The 18,416-nt window shown below is 39.3% G+C and overlaps 1 protein-coding gene and 1 non-coding gene across 2 annotated transcripts; both read left to right on the plus strand.

Annotated features, from left to right (window-relative positions):
* The first annotated feature begins 2,693 nt into the window (after window positions 1-2,693).
* On the plus strand, window positions 2,694-11,267 carry LOC138804564 (uncharacterized protein C2orf78-like). Its single transcript, XM_069988889.1, has 3 exons — window positions 2,694-2,847; window positions 7,189-7,947; window positions 9,224-11,267. Exons 1-3 carry the CDS (start codon window positions 2,751-2,753, stop codon window positions 11,101-11,103), a joined length of 2,736 nt encoding a protein of 911 aa, XP_069844990.1. The 5' UTR covers window positions 2,694-2,750; the 3' UTR covers window positions 11,104-11,267.
* Window positions 11,268-12,867: 1,600 nt separating this feature from the next.
* On the plus strand, window positions 12,868-12,974 carry LOC138804722 (U6 spliceosomal RNA). The gene has a single exon (XR_011365320.1). It is a non-coding gene; the product is annotated as a U6 spliceosomal RNA (small nuclear RNA).
* Window positions 12,975-18,416: the final 5,442 nt, after the last annotated feature.

Genomic DNA, 18,416 nt, shown 5'->3' on the forward strand with positions numbered 1-18,416 from the left:
TAAATGACCATTTACTGACTTAATAGCCATGCACAGGGCAGCAAGATGTGCTACTTCAATCAACCTTCAAATACACAAGTCCAGTATCATTATTCCTCTTAGTGAGGCAGCAATGGGCAAGGTTCAAGCAATGCAAAGGATCAAGGCCTCCACTGGAGGCCTGAGTCTCTTAAAGTCCTCAAAGATCGCAAGTACCCCTACATGTCCAATCTGGCTTTCCAAGAAGAGAAACCAAAGCTTCTGGGTAGATACAGTCAAACATCTGAAGCAATTAAATACAAAATGATTGCCCACTCGGTTGGCGAGTGCTGCCTTCTTCAATTCCCAACCAAGGAACAGTTTGAGAAAAATCTCTTTCTGGTACCCCTTCCAGCCCGCAAGATGGGCATTTGCACGTGCGCAGTGAGCCTCCTCGAAACTACAGTGGCCTGTGCCCAACTGCAGGGTGACCGGAGGCACAGCTGGAGGGAGAGTGGGTGGTGGCGAATGGAGAACAGGAAAGGAGTATACAGTAGGAGACAGGGTGGAGTTTCATCCTGGGAAGTAGATTGCGTTTTTAAACTCATTTTTTTATTAATATTATTTTATTTTATTTGAGAACATACTGTATAGAGGGGCTACAATTACATGGGCAGGATAATGCATACATTTCTTACCAAGCATTGCAGCCTCCTCCTTTGTTAAACTCATTTCTTGACATATACTTCATTAAATCCATCATTTCAAAGTACACAAGACAGAGCCATAATAATTCATTCCCAGAAAGAAACCGTCCTTACTCTTCATACGGTTTTTGCTTTGTGTAGGTGTGTGTGTGTGTGTGTGTGTGTGTGTGTGTGTGTGTGTGTGTGTGTGTGTGTGTGTGTGTGTGTGTGTGCCAGAAGCTGGACTGAACTCAGGGCCTGGGTGCTCTCCCTTTGCTTTTTCACTCATGGCTAGTACCCAACAATCTGAGCCACAAATTTACTTCTGCCTTTTTGCTGCTTAATTAATTTGGAGATAAGACTGTCATGGACTTTCCTCCTGGGCTGGTTTCAAACCATGATTCTCAGAAATTATGCCTCTTGAAGAGCTGGGTTACAGGATTGAGCCACCAGCACCTGGCTAGTTTATCATTTTGAATGTATCTCATACTCACAGCTAGTAATCTTTACAATGATTTTACAACAGGATAAACTGTTAGAAAAAGTTAGTTATTAAAGAAATGAGTAAATGAAGGGGCAAAAAGAACACTAGCTTTAATATTTTCAGGAGAGTCATATTCCAACCAATCTTAAATCAACAAACATTTTCAATTCTGAAAAATTTCCCCCTAATTTAAAAAGGTCAGGCCAGGAGCTGGTAGCTCACCCTTGTAATCCTATACTCAGGAGGCTGAGATCAGAAAATAGCAGTTTGAAGCCAGCCCAGGCAGGAAAGTCTCTAGCACTTTTCTCTATCTAATCACCAAAAAGCTGGAAATAATGCTGTGGTTCAAGTAGAGCACTATCCATGAGCAACAAAGCTCAAGGACAGAGCCTAGCCCTCAGTTCTAGCCTCAGGGCTGGCACACACCCAATAAACAAACAAACAAATAAAAATTAAAAGGTCAGTATGAAAAAGAAAGATGTTAACAACTTGACAACCTGCAAAGAAGAAGGAGAAGAAGGAGAAGATGAAGGAGAAGATGAAGGAGAAGAAGGAGAAGGAGGAGGAGGAGGAGGAGGAGGAGGAGGAGGAGGAGGAGGAGGAGGAGGAGGAGGAGGAGGAGGAGGAGGAGGAGGAGGAGAAGAAGGAGAAGAAGGAGAAGAAGGAGAAGAAGGAGAAGAAGAAGAAGAAGAAGAAGAAGGAGAAGAAGAAGAAGAAGAAGAAGAAGAAGAAGAAGAAGAAGAAGAAGAAGAAGAAGAAGAAGAAGAAGAAGAAGAAGAAGAAGAAGAAGAAGAAGAAGAAGAAGAAGAAGAAGAAGAAGAAGAAGAAGAAGAAGAAGAAGAAGAAGAAGAAGAAGAAGAAGAAGAAGAAGAAGACAGGAAGAAGACAGGAAGGAAGAAGAAAGACAGGAAGGAAGAAGAAAGCGACGGCCAGAAGAGAGATGCAAGTGCAACCTGCCCCGGATGAACCAAGTGCAAGGCAGATAGGATTCAAGGAGAAGGAGCTAAAAGAGAAATGACCTGTATGACAGTTCCCTACAAGGTGCTCTCAACTAACATCATCCTACTCTTCAAGCAAGTAAGCAAGAGTTCTTGTTAGTCTTCTTTTGATATTTGAAGGTTCTACTAAGTTTCCTAATTAGGTCAACTAAAATGATTTCAGAACATCTATTGTTGTTCAAACTCAATAGCTCTTTTTTCCCCAAGAACATTAACTCTATATGCAATTTATCATTATAATATACACTTTTATGATATGAAATATAATGGGAAATTATAACTTTATTAATGAACATTGGTAAGCAATATTGAGATGATGCCCCCAACATAAAGAGCCTAGAAGAAAGCAGATAACATGTCTGTCTTGCAGGATCTCAGTCCCGTAGACTTCAAGCATTTAGGAGCCTGTCTCTACCCAATCCCGTTTTCTGGTTCAGAATCTGATCTTGCAATTGGCTGCTTCATACCTGTAAACTGCCTTACTTTATGACATCATTACCCACCAAACTTATCATCAACTATTAGAATCTTGATGTTCCAATGGAGTTGTCTGTAAATAAACTTGGATCATCGCAAGTGACCAGTGGCCAGTGGGCAGCATCCACTGAGCTTCTTACTGGTCATATGCGCTCCTTAGCTTCAGCTACCCACACATCATCCAGTGTCATCTCCTCATCCATTGTATCTCCAATTGATGTTACCTCTTCTCTCACCACATCAGGTAAGAAGAAAACTTCTTAAGATTTTCTTTTAGATAACTCTGCCCCTTACATTTTGTAGTAGGATCAAAATTATCCTCAAATAATTAGAGGAAGTATTGAACTAGAAATCTGGAGACCAACATTCCATTTTGGCTGAGATATTTACTAGATATGTGACTTAACCAGATAGCTAAAACTCTGACAAAATCTGCTGCTTCATCTACTACATGAGGATAATGGACTGTCCATCCTCTGTTCCATTCCTTTTCTAATACTGAGTCTTAAAGGGTATGTGCGTTCAGAGAATGAAGCCACCAAAACTTCTTCAGAGTGTCTATTTTAACCACATTAACTGAGAACAAAACATAGATGGTGTAGAAAACTACATGCCATCATAGTCTCATTCCACTAAGTATTTCCACCTCAGTATTTCAAATATAGTAATGTTATAAAAGTAATATGTATGTGCTTTTTAGTTTTCTGTCTAAACTAGATAAGAAATAGGAGGGATGACAGGGCTAACAGACATTCTAGGGGGAAGTTTGAGATTGTTTATAGTAAGCATAGGTCAGAGAGGGGAAGAAACAATAAAATGAGAGAGGACAAAACAGAAAAAAACTCAAGGAGATGCAGCATGAAGATAATCTCAGTAAAAGAAAGGTGGTTTAGAACAGAATGTTGAAGGGAATCAAAGATTGTTAAATCAACACACAGAAAGATAGAGTGTTATTTACTCAGAGGAAGGCAGAATTGTAAGTGTTAGCAAAAGCTTAGATTACTGGACTAGAAAGAAAAATAAGGGTACAACAGTGTATCATTAAAAGCAGTTTCAGATAAGTCACCTTTAGTTGGTTATAGTTTATTGACTCTGAATACAGATAATGCGAAACAGCCTTTTTTAGGCAGTACTGGGATTTGAACTCAGGACATGGCACAAACGCAGGCTAGTCCTCAGATTTTGCTCAGGACATCCCTCTGTTATCCTCTTACCTGTGCCTCCCTTGAATTGGCCCATAGGCATGACCACTAAATTGGCTTGAGTTTGTGGAGGTGAGGTAACACTAGCAGTTTGTCTGGGATGGCCTCAAATCACAATCCTGCTCTCTACTTCCCAAGTAGCTTGGATTACAATGGTGAGCCACTGAGCCCAGTCATAACAGTTTTGGGGGGGGTTTTTTGTTTTTGTTTTTGTTTTTGTTGATAGTGGGGCCTGAACTCTGGGCCTAGGCACTACCCATCAGCTCTTCAGCTCAAGGCTAGTGCTCTACCACTTGAGCCACAGGGCCACTTCCGGCTTTTTCTACTTATGTGGTGCTAAGGAATCGAACCCAGGGCCTCATGTATGCAAGGCAAGCACTCTACCACTGAGCCACCTTCCCAGCCCACTCATAACAGTTTTGAATATAAACGTTGTAGTCATATATTTTAAATATGATTTTGCTGATAAAGATACTAAGGGAAAGGGTTATGCATAGAGCTATGGAAGAGCATTTTCAAAGTTCTATTTCATTCTGATTTATTAAATATATAGATTTTTAATGAAGTATCCTGCTTTTCATCACAAGTAGTTTTAAAATAAGAGTTACTTTTTTATCTTTACAATAAATTTCTGGCTAAAACAATATTTACTGAAAGTTACTAAGTTTTTTTGACCCAAAAATCAACAAGAAAGACCATTTTAAGAATAAAAAGGAACTGTGAAATTCGGGAAATTATGTAATCACTTAATCACAATAAAAAAAAAAAAAAGAACCTCGGGGAAGGTAGGGAGGGAAGGGATAATAGCGGGAAAACAATGGAGGGGGTAACAATGCTCAATAGGAAGTGTACTCATTACCTTACTCATGTAACTGTAACCCTCTGTATAGTATCTTTACAATAAAAAAAAAGAAAAAAACAGTGATTAGAGGAAGAGGGTCCTTCCTTTTTAATTTCATTATTATGATTTGCTATTATTTTTTTATTATTATCATGAAGATAAACAAGAATAAAAAGGAAAAGTTAATCTGCACATCTCTATTTCCACATTTATCTAAAACTCTTTAGAATCTGTTAGGGTTTTCTATATTTTAAAGAAATTGTTTGGCGCTGGAACATAGCTCTGTGTCAGAGTTTGTGCTTACTATATACATGGCCCTTGTTCAATCCCTAGCACAGGTAGTAACAATTATGTTTGTTAATATTATAAAGCTGTTTTTAATAAACTAGTATTATAAAGTTGTTTTTAATTATAAAGCTGTTTTTAGTCTAATGGTGATTGTTTTTCAGACTTTGTGGGTGATTTTTTCCTATGTTGAAGATGATTATAAGCTACTTTCTGAGGATAAATAGGAAAATTTTTACAACCATTTTTGGGGAGGGGGGGGTACGGTCGTGGGACCTGAACTCTGGGCCTGGGCTCTGTCCCTCAGCTCTTCAGCTCAAGGCTAGCGCTCTGCCACTTGAACCACAGCAGCACCACTTCCAGCTTTTTTTTTCTTCTGCTTATGTGGTGCTAACGAATTGAACTCAGGGCCTCATGCATGCAAGGCAAGCGCTCTACCACTGAGCTACCTTCCCAGCCCCTTACAATCTTTTTAAAGTCATTTTGCTCATGGCTATAATAGTTGGTATACCTAAATAATGTAATTTATGTATATATATACATATATTACTTGATGTGCAATATTCAGAGAAATATGTGTTAGTACAATAAGGAGATTCTTATTTTTATTGCTCTGCTGTTCACTAGACCCTTTGAAATATCATTTGGCTGATTTAGAATTTTGTTTTTATACTGTTGCCCAAGCTGGCTAAAAACATCTGAACTCAAGTGATCCTCCAACCTCAGCATCCCATGTGCTAGGATTACAGATGTACTCATTTTCATGGAAATATTGGTCTACATAAGTTGTGGCCCATTAACTGTTCACATTCACTTTATTTTGTTTCTCTTTATATACTTTCTACTGATAACGTTTTCCTTTCTCTATGAACTGAGTAGAAATTCATTGAAAAACAAGACTAGTAATGTTGTACATGCCTATAATTCCAACATCTCAGGAGCCTAAGGTAGGAGGAACATTACAAGTTTGATGCCAGCCTGGGCAAATTTCGGGAACTTGTCCCAAACTTTTAAAGCTCATAATCACCTTCTACTTGGATTCTGTTTTTTGACATATTATTTACAAAATGAAAATGATGGGGCTGGGAAGGTGGCTCAGTGGTAGAGCGCTGGCCTTGTCTGCCTGAGGCCCTGGGTTCGATTCCTCAGCACCACATAAGCAAAAAGAAAAAAAAAGCCGGAAGTGGCGCTGTGGCTCAAGTGGTAGAGCGCTAGCCTTGAACTGAAGAGCTGAGGGACAGCGCCCAGGCCCAGAGTTCAGGCCCCATGACTGGACCCAAAAAAAAATAAAAGAAAATGGTAATGTTTACTTCCATGATATTGCATATATCAATACAGAACTTCATTTCTTACTAAATCTGCTATTATTTCATGCCTAATATGAATCTAATTAATATCTTTATTTTTTATTTCTATATATTTTTACTTTTATCTAATTTGTTAGAACTTTATATCTTCTCACATATCATATACAATCTGACACTTTTATTCATAAAAGATTGATTACAAATTATTATTATAATTATTGATGAGCAACCAGAAGCTCAGGGAGATTAGCATTTTCCTTCCAAAAAGGTTTCTTGACAAACACTCAAGAGGTCTTTGTGACTCCAGATTAGAAGTCAGACCAGAAGAAGGTAAAAAAAAAAAATACCCTGCTCTGTGTTTTACGTGAACTCTACAAAATGGCACATGACCTGCACAAGGTGAGACAGCAAAGACAAAAATAATAGCACTGTTTTTGAATGAGCAACATAAATTGGCCTACAGGAAAGTTTCTGTTTCCCAGTTTCTGGTGTTTGTTCACAGCACAGAGTTCTAGCAAGGAATTCAGGCTCTGTAGGCTGATATTAACACAATGGAAGTACGTGAACCAGTCAGATTGACCTCTGACACTCAGTTTCCTCACTTCTGTAATGGAGATGTTACAAGTTCTCTAAGGATATCCTAGTTCTAAAATGTTTCCATGCTAAGACATAGTTATGACTTAGTATGAGGAGCAGCCTGCTTCTAGCCCAGGCAACAGCATAGGAACCAGACAACTTAGCATCTGCAGTTGCCCAGTTTGGGAAAGTTCATCAGAAGAATACCAAATGGTTCCAGCACTTATAATCCTTCTAAATTGTTTGCTGATATGTCAGTAGTTATGGTATCAGAGGGTCCTGCTCATAGCCACATTCTAATATACTGTTTCTCAAATACAGTGAGAGTTTATCAATCTCACCCAGTTTTTCCACCACCCTCTTGCTTCTTACAGATAATTTCTATAATCCATCTTTACTTGGGGCTGCAAACTCGCTGCAGCTCTCTCTTCCTGTGGTAAGCGATGCCACTTCTATAACAGGAAGTGTCCGCAACTTCTCAAGAATTTCGGCTCCAGCTGTCACTTCAGCATGGCTAGCTCCATCAACTGCTGGCACCTCTTTTCAGCCACTCACGGGTAGTGCCTACCTTTACCAACATTCTAGCACAATGTTGTCAGGGGTTACTGGCCAGAGCTACATGTCCACTTCAGCTTCCTCCTGTCCCAGTGTTTTTGAACAGGATACCACAGGAAACAATGAGAAGAAGTCCTCTGAACTTGGAGACTTCACTATGACTCTCATTGACCAGGGCACAGCAGTGTCTTCAATGACAATGACATCCCAGTATGCTAAAACTGCAGATGCCAATGCCATAGTCCCTCTCTATCCATCACTGTCTACCAGCCTTGTTCAGGCAACACCATCTCAGATTCCAAATCAAGGACATAGCCTGCCCCTTCCCTACCAAGAAGGAAACCAGGCCTATTTCTATGATCAAAACACACTGGGGCCTCTATTATCTGGAGAACTTGGTCCCTATCTGCAGTCATATGGCTCGATGTCATACACAGAGAGTAGGGCCTCTGCCCCCCAGCCAGAAATAGTGATGGTGCTCAAAGAGGTTCAGCCCACAAATGTCCTACCACCAGCCTCCACCTCTGGAATCTACTACTCTGTGTCTGCTCAGCCCGTCACAGAAGCAAATTATCAAGGTAAGTATAGACAGCAAAAATCAACTGGATTAGCCTTCAAATGAGGGTCACTTCTGTAGCTGAGTTGTGATGACCTCACAGAGAGGCAAAGTCTTAAGTCCTGAGCCTTAACCACCACCCTCTCTCAGGTCTCTCCAGTTTTTGACTCTACATAGGGCAGACAGGGCTGAGGACATGGCTCAAATGGTAGAGCACTGACCTGAGTTTAAACCTCAGTACTGCCATAAATGAAGGAAGGAAGGAAGGCAACAAAGGAAGGAAGGAAATATGAAATAGTGTGACCCTCATCTGCACTGCACTTAGATGACCCACAAAACATACTCAGGCCTTGCTTTTTATCACTCTCCTCAAAATCCATTACATTATAAGTAATCCACTGCTGCAGTCTGGTTCTTTGTTTTCTTTGGTAAATACATTAAATTTCTTGTGGTAATAATGGTTAAATTTTTCCTAATTTCTTGTGTTCAGAGATCTTATCTTAAAAACAAAACAGGCTTAGAATATGTCCTGTTATGTATTTCATGAGCAAAAACTCTTCTTTGGGCACCAGTGGCTCATGCCTATAGCCTAGATACTCATGAGGCTATGATCTAAGGATTGAGGTTCAAAGCCAACACAAATAATGTTTGAATGTAGAAAGTCTAGCTGAAGTGGGGAGTGGGCCAGCCATAAGCAAAAAAACAAACAAACAAGAACAAAAAGGCTCTGAGTTCAAGCTCTAATACTAGTTACTAGTGCTCACAGGTGCACACACACACACACACACACACACACACACACACACAGAAACTCACACAAAAGTCACAAGACCTTCCCTTTTTCTCACTCCAAGCTCATGGTGAGACATGAGACATGTTATACTCAGGAGAGTGGTAAAAATTGACCTTCCTCATTCCTCTATGAGAACAGGAGGATTTATATACTTGCTTATTTGTTGTGCCTGGGTCTGAACCAAGAGCCAAGAATGTAAGAAGCAGTGCTCTACCACTAAGCTACAATCCAAGTCCAAATCCTTTCATATTTTTAAGCCACTTCCACTTTTATTCCATTTACAAAACTCCTATAAAATAAAAACAAAATAATAAACAATGGCATCTAATATTACAACTAGAGTGTTCATCATCTATCTTCCAATTCATAGTCCTGTCCATGATTCTTAGGACAACCTACTAGAAATGCTGTGCCTAGTGTTGGCAGGTTCCCCTTTCATTTTGTTGGTATGTAGACGTAGCATCTCAATAATGGGGGACTGATTTATTCCTTCATTTCTTTGTAGTGATGGAAATTTCCCTTGGAATGGACACTTCCCTAAGACTGCATCCTCAAAGTCAGACATTCTGTCTGCCAGAAATTCCAGAAAAACCCAAATCCTTCTGTAGCATAAATGATAAAATAATTGAGAGCAACCTCCTACCTGAGCTTGGGGACATCTCAGCAATACCTCCAGTCCAGAGCTCTCCTAATATCTTGGCCTTGCCTCCAGCACCAAGCCAGGAACAAACAGAGAATAACCATTTGGATGAAACTCAAACAAAGAATCTGGATGCCTTCCAGATCTCCACAGAAAGCCAGGATTCACCATTACTTCCTTTAGAAATCCCTGACATAAGTGAGCTTCAGGCCTTTGTTGATACTTTGGGCCAAGAGGAGAAGCCTACTTGTGAAAATGACAATTTGGAAAAGAGTAGCCTGACCCTTGAGGACCAAGGCACACTTGAAAAGGAAACTGAGTGTAGCAATGATCTTACTGATATTACAACACTGGTGGAAGATATTTACTTTCCCCAGATTCTCAACTCATTCACAGATATTGATCAATCAGAAGTTTCCACAACAATACAAGACAAAGACAAGGGAATCATCAATGTGACACAGATGCAGGAAAAATCCAGTATCACCAACAGTGCCACTGATCAAATCCAAAATAAGCATGAAGCCTTCGAGGTTGTCAGTGGAGCTCAGCACCCAAACCCAGAATGTCTGCTAGAGGAAGAGGTGATTATGAGCACCATCCCACCCAGTGACAAGGCTTCTGTGAACACAGCCAAGCATTCTACCAGCAAACCTCCAAAAGCTGCAACCAGCAGGGTAAGCAAAACTAAGCGCCATAGCCAGGAAAAGGCCAAAAGGATCAGGGAAAACAACTCCAAATGTGAAGAAACCAAGCAGTCAGGGAACAAAATCAAAAAAGAAGAGAAGACAAGCATTCCCAAGATGAAACACAACAGAAGTCACCCTGAGCTTAACCAAGAGAACTTCAAAAGGCCTCGAAGCAATCTAGGTATGCATATGTTGGAGTCAGTTCAGGTTTTTCATGCACTAGGGAAGAAGAATGATAAGAAAACTGGATTGTCTTCCTCCAGATCCTTAAAAAATGTAATCAGCACACAAGACACCAAGTTTTCAGCTATGAAATCATGGCTGGATATTCCTCATGAGGGTAAAGGCTCTAAAAACATTCAAGTCAAGAAAAGGGATAGAAGTGAAAGCCAGTGTCCATCACCAACCCAGGATGAGCTGCCTCCACCTGGGAAGGTCAAGCTGGTTCCTTTGCCTTTTCCAACCCCCGAGAAGCCTCAAGCTCGACCTGTTTCTCACAAGCCACAGTCTCTGGCCTCCCAGAGACCCACTGTACCTTACCCTGCCCGACCTCATTCTAACACAGCTCAACCTACCACAGTCAGCTTATCTCAACCAGCTACTGCCAACACAAGTTTCATAGGTTCCACCAAAACATCTCAGCCAATTGCAACCAATACAACCACACAGGGACTGACCAATGTTCCCCAGCCTAGTGTGTCTCAATCTGCTGTTGCTAGGCCTAAACCCTACAAAACATCATCTGCCACCTCTCTTCAGCACAAGCCTGTGTCAACTGCGGGGAACAAGCTCCAGTCAATGCCTAAGCCTCAAAACCAGTATCTACTCCAAGATTTCAGCTGCCAACCAATTCCATGGAAGAAAGCCTATATTCCTGGGCCAGTAGTATCAAGTCCCATCACCAAGGAGCAAAGGCCAGAGCGTGAAGCCATGAAAAAGCGGGCCCAACAAGAGCGTGAGAATGCTGCCAAATACACTGCTTTGGGGAAATTGCAGTTTTTTGTTCAGAGGGAAAAAGATATGGAAATATCTCGATACTATGGCTATGCAATGTAAGAGCGCTTATAATTCTGCATACCACTTTCAGTACCAGATGTTTTTCTAAATTACATGAAGATAGATGTAGACAATAATATGGACATATAAAAATGTATCTAGATACATAGATAACTGTAGAAGAAATTCACTATTCTGATATATTAAAAATGTAATAAAACTGAACAATGGAATGTAATGGAATTGATTAATAAATCATTAATAAAGCCGCCATTTGTGTTTTGAGATATTGCTAAACTTTGGGTTGTTTTGGTTAGACAATGTCAAAAAAAGTGCAGAAGACAGGTCTAGTTTGACCTGAGAAATGTAAAGCAATCTCTCATGGAGAATAGCCTTATATCTTGTGAACAATCAGATACAACACTTTGGAATCAGGATGCTGGTGGCTCACCTTATAATCCTAACTGGAAATAGAGCTTATAGTTCAAGTATAGAGCACCAGCCTTTAACAAAAAAGCTATGGGAGAGCACCCTGAGTTCAAGCCCTTTTACTGTCATGCACACACATATGCACATACAAGTATGTGTGTATACATGTGTGTATGTATATATGTGTATATACATATGTATACACACAGACAAACATACACACAAACACTTTAGGAAGTAAGATACAGTATACAATTCCAAGAGGTTTTAGTTATATAGGATTAGAAATGGGAAAGGTAAACACAAAATATAGGAAAGTCTACCTCAGAAGAGGCAAAGGCTCAGTTAACTGGTTACTGCATCAACCAAATTTGATTAAAGTTTGACGTTCACTTGGCTGGGCCATGAGAACTTTACCCACACGAGGTCAACCCAGAACATGGTCTGAACATAAGTCACCATTTACTCAACATTCATTTGCAGGGCAACAAGATGTGCTACTTCAATTAACCTTCCAACTACACAAGATCAATAGCACTGCTTCACTTGATTAGTGAGCCTCAAAAGTTGGTTAGATCACATTACAGGCAAAGCTTCAGGGCCTCCACCTGACTTTCAGAGCACAATATCTGAAGCTTATGGAGGGACAAGATCAAGTATCTGAAGGGACTAAATACTAAATGAGGATCCATGTCTTCTTCCACAATCTTGGTACATGTTGCCATTTCCAACTATTGGCAGTAACTGAAGAACCTGAAAAAACATCAACTTCAGGCATCCATTCCCAGCCAGGGGCATACATAAAGTTTCTCTTTCCTAACTGCAAGATCCAATGCCCAACTGTTGGGTTGGCCCAACTGGAGGGAAAGCAGATAATGGGTATTGGGGGAATACAGGAAAAGAAGAGAGTAGGGAAAGACATAGGGTGAAAAGTCATCATCATTGGAAAATTAGTAAATTACACTAAAAAATTTCTTGAGTTATAATTCATTAAGTTCATTTCAAATTGTACAACATCCCAAAATAAAACACCATTACTCTTTTTCCTTTCATGTTTTTTAACAAGATCCATTAGGTCAAGTTAGTTCACAATGCTACAAAATAATCACCATGAGAAAAACATCCAATTGAAAGTGAAACTGTAGTCTGGCAGTTCCTCAAAAAACTAAACATAGACTTTCCCTACAACCCAGCCATACCAATCCTTGGCATCTACCTGGAACATCACAAGCTACAATATGATAAGGATACATGCATATCCGTGTTTATTGTCACACTATTCACAATAGCCAAGATAGGGAAACAACTTTGATCCCCACAATAGATAAGTGGATCCAAAAAATGGGGTATCTATACACAATAAAATTATATACAGCCATTAGAAAAAATAAAATAGTGCTCACTTCAGCAGCACATATACTAAAATTGGAACGATACAGAGGAGATTAGCATGGCCCCTGCGCAAGGATGACACACAAATTTGTGAAGCGTTCCATATTTTTTATAATGTACTATGTGATTTTTTTTGTTTGTATGTTCTTCCCCCGTGGTGTGACCCATGTTATTACTGTATTTTATTCTGGTGCCCTGCATCTTGTTTATACATTTTTCTAATTTGAGGAGGGGAAGGGAAAAAACAAAATGCTGAAATAAGGATACAGGATGACCCATTGTAACAATGAGATGCACAAGATGCTATGTTGAAAACGAACGTTACAACTTTGGGTGGGGGAGAGAGGAGTTGGGGAGGTGGGGAGAAAAGGGATGGTAGGGGAAAAAAAAGGAGGGGATAACAATTCTCAATAGGAAATGGACTCATTACCTTGCTTATGTAACTATAACCCCTCTGTATCTTTACAATAAAAAATATATAGTAAAAAATTTTAAAAGAATCTCATTTGCAGGGAAATGGATGGAACTAGAACAAATCATGTTAAGTGAGGTAAGACAAGCTCAGAGAGACAAATGACATGTGTTCTCCCTGGGGATATGACAAATTACACAGGATTCTACATACATACAGTGATACCAAAAGAGGATAGTCTTAGGAGAGAATCACAAGGGTGCAATACCCAAACGCCTCTTCATATGTATATGAAATAATATATATACTGAAACAAACTCCAAAGGTATAGAAACAAAGAACTTTTTTCTTAATTTGTTTTTACTTTTTCTGATGACTATTCTTTATATTCTTTACCTTATAACGAAGTACTCATGTTCATATCTGTAGAAGGACTGGGGGAGGGAACAGAATGCAAGGGAAAAGGGTGAAAAAGTGCAGTGATAGCATACACTGGACATTGATGAAAGTGAACTATGCAGCTCCTGGTTGGAGATGGGAGGGAGGGAATGGGAGAGAAAGAGGGAACAAGATGACACTGTGTGAAAGGAAATGTACTTATCTGATGTGTGTAAATATAACCCAGCTATATAGCACCTCTAAAACAATAAATTTTTTAGAAAGTGGAGTTGTGGTTCAAGAGGTAGAAGGCCAATAGAAAAAAAGCCCAACAATAGGGCAAGGCCCTGAGTTCAAGCCCCAGTTGTATGCCGCCATCCCCCCACCCCAGGGCCTCCCAGCCCCCAACCCCCAAAACAACTTCCCCAAAGAGCAAGTTCCTGGATGCAGATGGCTCATGCCCATAATCCTCATTTCTCAGGAGGTACAGCTCTGATTATTGCAGTTTGAAGCTGCCCTGGCAAGGAAGTCTATGGGACTCTTGTCAACAATTAATCACCAAAAAATAAAAAGGGAAATAGAGTTGTGGCTCAAGTAGCAGAGTACCAGCTTTAAGCAAGAAAACTAAGGAACAGCTCCCAAGCCTGAATTCAAGCCCCACTAGAGGCACAAAAAAGCAACGTGTTTCAACATTAGATTCCAAAAAACATGACAAAGATGGGTACACAAAACTGACATACAGGCCCTGAGTTCAAGCCCTACTACCAGCAAAACATAAACAAAAAAAACACCTGACCCTTTGAAAGCTCCACCTACAAATATATTAATGAATGACATAAATGTAAGATATAACAAGTCAAAATAAAACATCTTAAATATTAAGGGTTTTTTCCACTTCTGGCTGCAAATTCATAGAAGTTTCAAAATGCTGAATATTTGAACTGTTAGAAGAGAGAAGTAAAGTGTATTGAATTGTTCCTCATAGAACAAAATAACACACAAGAAGCTCCTTTTTCCATCTCCTCACTTTTGCTGTGTTCCATGGTTTCTGTGATGTTGCACCCAACTATGGCAGAGAATACAAGAGGCCCCAGGTTCCTTAATGGCCACTTGTGAAGGAGAGGAAACCAGAGTATCTACCACGCTGATTTTCATATATAAGAACAGAGAAAACATCCTCAATGCATCTTGCATATGAAAGAGCCAGTGGATGAGATGTCAGCATGGCCCAAGGAGCAAGAGGTAGAAAGTTATGGGCAAAAGAACTTTGCCCACATCTAGAAGAAGGAAAACCTGTAGTCTATGACTCTAGTCTCTCTCTAGTGTTTACTTCTAATAGTCAAAGACCATTATACAAAGCATTGGGGCACTGAAATGAGACTTCTACTTCTGGGAGTTAGCAGGAAGAAACATTCATGATTATAAGAAAACAAAATCCAGGATTCGCCAAAATAACAATAACTACAATGAAGGAGATGAAAGGGGAGGGCACAAATGAGAGAGCAACTCCAGCCCAGCCCAGAATTCAAGAAGAAAACATGGAGAAGTACACTGGATCACATCATTCACTCCTTACATTAATATTTCTATTGTAGTATTTCAAATTTAGTTCTGTTCAAAGAATATACTCACGTTTCAATTTTCTGTCTAAAGTAGGTACAAAAAAGAAAGGAGGAGGGAGGATGGATGACTGGGTTAATAGTAGACAGATAATTCTAGAAGAAAAATGTTCAACAGGAACTGGAGAGGTAAAGAAAAAGTAAAGATTTGGGGTTGAAAGTATGGCTCATTTTGTAGAGCGCTAGCCAATGAACAAAAGCAGCAAGTATTGAGTTTGAGTTCGAGTCTCGGACCTAAAAAAAAGAAAAAGAAAAAAGCTAAAAGATGTGGGAGGAGAAAATAGGATAGAATCAAAGATATAAACAGAATGGAAACATTCTCAAGGGGGGGAGGGAGAGGGAGAGAGGATGGGAGAGGGAGAGAGGTAGTTTAGATGTAACGTTGAAGAGGACCAAACATTTTAAAATTAATGCACAGACAGCACAGAGTGAAATCAAGTGTAGAACAGAGTATCATTAAAAGCAGTATAAGAGAAGTCACCTTTAGTTGGTGGTGGTTCTATGTTTGTTTTATTCTTTATACCTAAAAATCAAAAAGAAAGACTTCTGTAAAAATAAAAAGCAAAGGTTAATTTCTGAAAAGTACTTGACAATTTCTTTTTTCAACCCAATTATGAACTCAGTATATGGCTGGCCACTCCCCAGGCCCTCTCTGTTTCTACTATTTTTTTTTTCAGATAGGATCTGGAGTTTTAGTTCAGGCCAGTCTTGAACCATGATCCTTCTACCTATGCCTCCCTTGTACCTAGGACCACAGCTACATGGGGTTATTTGATTGAGATGAGTTCTTCCAAACATTTAGGCTACAATAGTCTAAACTCAATCTTGCTGTTTCCCAACTAGGTAAGGTTACAGAAGTTAGCTACTTAGCCTTATCTGACAAAATGTGAATATTTTAGCCATATATTTCAGAAATGATTCTTCTTATAAAGATACTAAGGGATTATACAGAGGATTGGGTAACAGCATTTTCAGTGTTCTATTGATTTTTAAAGTTCACAGATTTTATTGTGTGTGCCAATACTGAGGCTTGAAGTCAGGGCCGGGGTGCTGATGATGAGATTTTTAGTTCATGGCTATGCTAGTGCTCTACCACTTGAACCACAGATCCACTTCCAGGTCTTGGTGGTTAATTGATGGCAAGAGACTCACAGACTGATTTCAAACTGCAATCCTCTTGAGTAGCTAGGATTACAGGCAGGAGCCACCAGCAACCAGCATGGATTTGTTGTTAAGAAGTATTCTAATTTTTATCAGCGGTAATTTTAAATTAAAAGCTGCTTTTTATCTTTACAATAATTTTCTGGCTAAAACAAGATATCTTTACTGAATGTCACTCTTTTTAGACCCAAAAATCAAAAAGAAAGACTTCTATAAAAATAAAAAGCAAAGATTAATCTCTAGTTAATCTCTAGTTCTACATTTATCTACAACAATTTTGAAATCCATTTTTATAGTTAATCTGTTTTCAATCCGTTTTATATAGTTAAAAGAAGTTTGTGTCTGGGACTATAGCTCAGTATTAACAGTTCATGCTTAAAATATAAAAGGCCTTGGTTCTATACCCCACAGAGATGATGATGATGATAATAATTTAGGATTCTAGTGGTATTTTTCAGACTTTTGTGGTGATGTTTTCCTGAAGTGTTATAAGCTAGGTTTTGTGAATGAATATGAAAATTACACAATATTTTATAGATTTTTTTTGCCAGTCCTGGGGCTTAAACTCAGTGTGTAGTCACTGTCCCTGAGTTTCATTTGCTTAAGGCAGCACTCTACCACTTGAGCCACAGCATCACCTCTGGCATTTTCTGTTTATGTGGTACTGAGGAATGGAACCCAGGCCTTTATGCATGCTAGGCAAGCACTCTACCACTAGGCCACATTCCAGAACCAATATTTTATAGATTTTTTGCTGCTTCTGTTTATGGGCATACTAATTAAAATACCTGGATACATTCATATTTATAACTTAATGTGTGATACTCAAAGAAATATGAACGTATAGAGTAAAAGGATTCTTTTACATTTATTAACTTGCTGTCCACTGTATTGTATTTTGTTTTTTTCCTTTGCTTTTGACTACTGGATGTTTTTCCACAAAAATATGAAGACATATATGGAAACTAATATAGACATATATAGGTATGTAGATATATTGATATAGATACATAGATATGATAGAAAAAGCTCTATTATATTTTTAAAACAATAAAATTGGGCTGGGAAGGTAGCTCCGTGGTAGAGTGCTTGTTTTACATGCATGAGGCTCTGGGTTCAATTCCTCAGCATCACATAAACAGAAAAAGCCGGACTCAGCACTGTGGCTCAAGTGGTAGAGCACTAGCCTTGAGCTGAAGAACTCAGGAACAGTGCCCAAGTCCAGAATTCAAGTCTCACAATAAAAAAAAAACTCATAAAAACTGAGCAAAGAAATATAACAGTTGATTAATAGATAATAAAGAAGATTTTGCTAATGTGGGAGAGGGGTCTGTTTGCGGTTTTCATTTTCATTGTTGTTTGATAGAGCTGAGGAGTAGAGGCCACATTGGAAAAAAGAAACTGAAAGTTAGGTTGGACAACCAGATAAGGGAAGAAATATTGTCCAGGAGAGAAAGGCTAAAGAAGAGAGACTATACAAGCTTACATGAAGGGTCTTGAATGGGCAAAATGACAGAAGATGTGAAGTCTGAGGTGGTGTTCAGAAAATAAAACAGAAAATATTAAAAATGGCAGATGCGTCTAGGTTTGCCTGAGATACTTTTTTTTTTTATCTCTCATAGAGAATAGCCTTATATCTCACAACCCACCAGCTAAAACACTTTCAAAACTGGATGCCAATAGCTCACACCTGTAATCCTAGCTACATAGGAGGCTGAGGTCTTAGGTCTGAAGTTTGAAACCAGCCTGGGCAGACAAGTGCACAAGATTCTTTTCTCCAGTTAACCAGTAAAAACCTGGAAGTGGTAGTATGGCTCAAGTGGTAGAGCATCAACTTTGAGCAAAAAAATCTAAGGAAGAGCACCCTGGACTGAGTTCAAGCCCCAGTACTGACATGGATACATACACACACAAACTTAAAAGGTTCAGTATAAATCTACCATGTTTGAGTTATCTAGGATTAGAAATGGTAAAGATGAAAA

The sequence above is a fragment of the Dipodomys merriami genome, unplaced genomic scaffold (genome assembly GCF_024711535.1).
Source record: "Dipodomys merriami isolate MVZ:Mamm:240054 unplaced genomic scaffold, mDipMer1.0.p SCAF_37, whole genome shotgun sequence".
NCBI classification, from domain to species: domain Eukaryota; kingdom Metazoa; phylum Chordata; class Mammalia; order Rodentia; family Heteromyidae; genus Dipodomys; species Dipodomys merriami.

Excerpts from the sequence above, each read along its gene's own strand:
- LOC138804564 (XM_069988889.1), top strand. The coding sequence starts at position 2,751 with ATGCGCTCCTTAGCTTCAGCTACCCACACATCATCCAGTGTCATCTCC. Across the intron at positions 2,848-7,188 it reads CTCTTCTCTCACCACATCAG|ATAATTTCTATAATCCATCT; the intron begins GTAAGAAGAAAA and ends TGCTTCTTACAG. Across the intron at positions 7,948-9,223 it reads CACAGAAGCAAATTATCAAG|TGATGGAAATTTCCCTTGGA; the intron begins GTAAGTATAGAC and ends ATTTCTTTGTAG.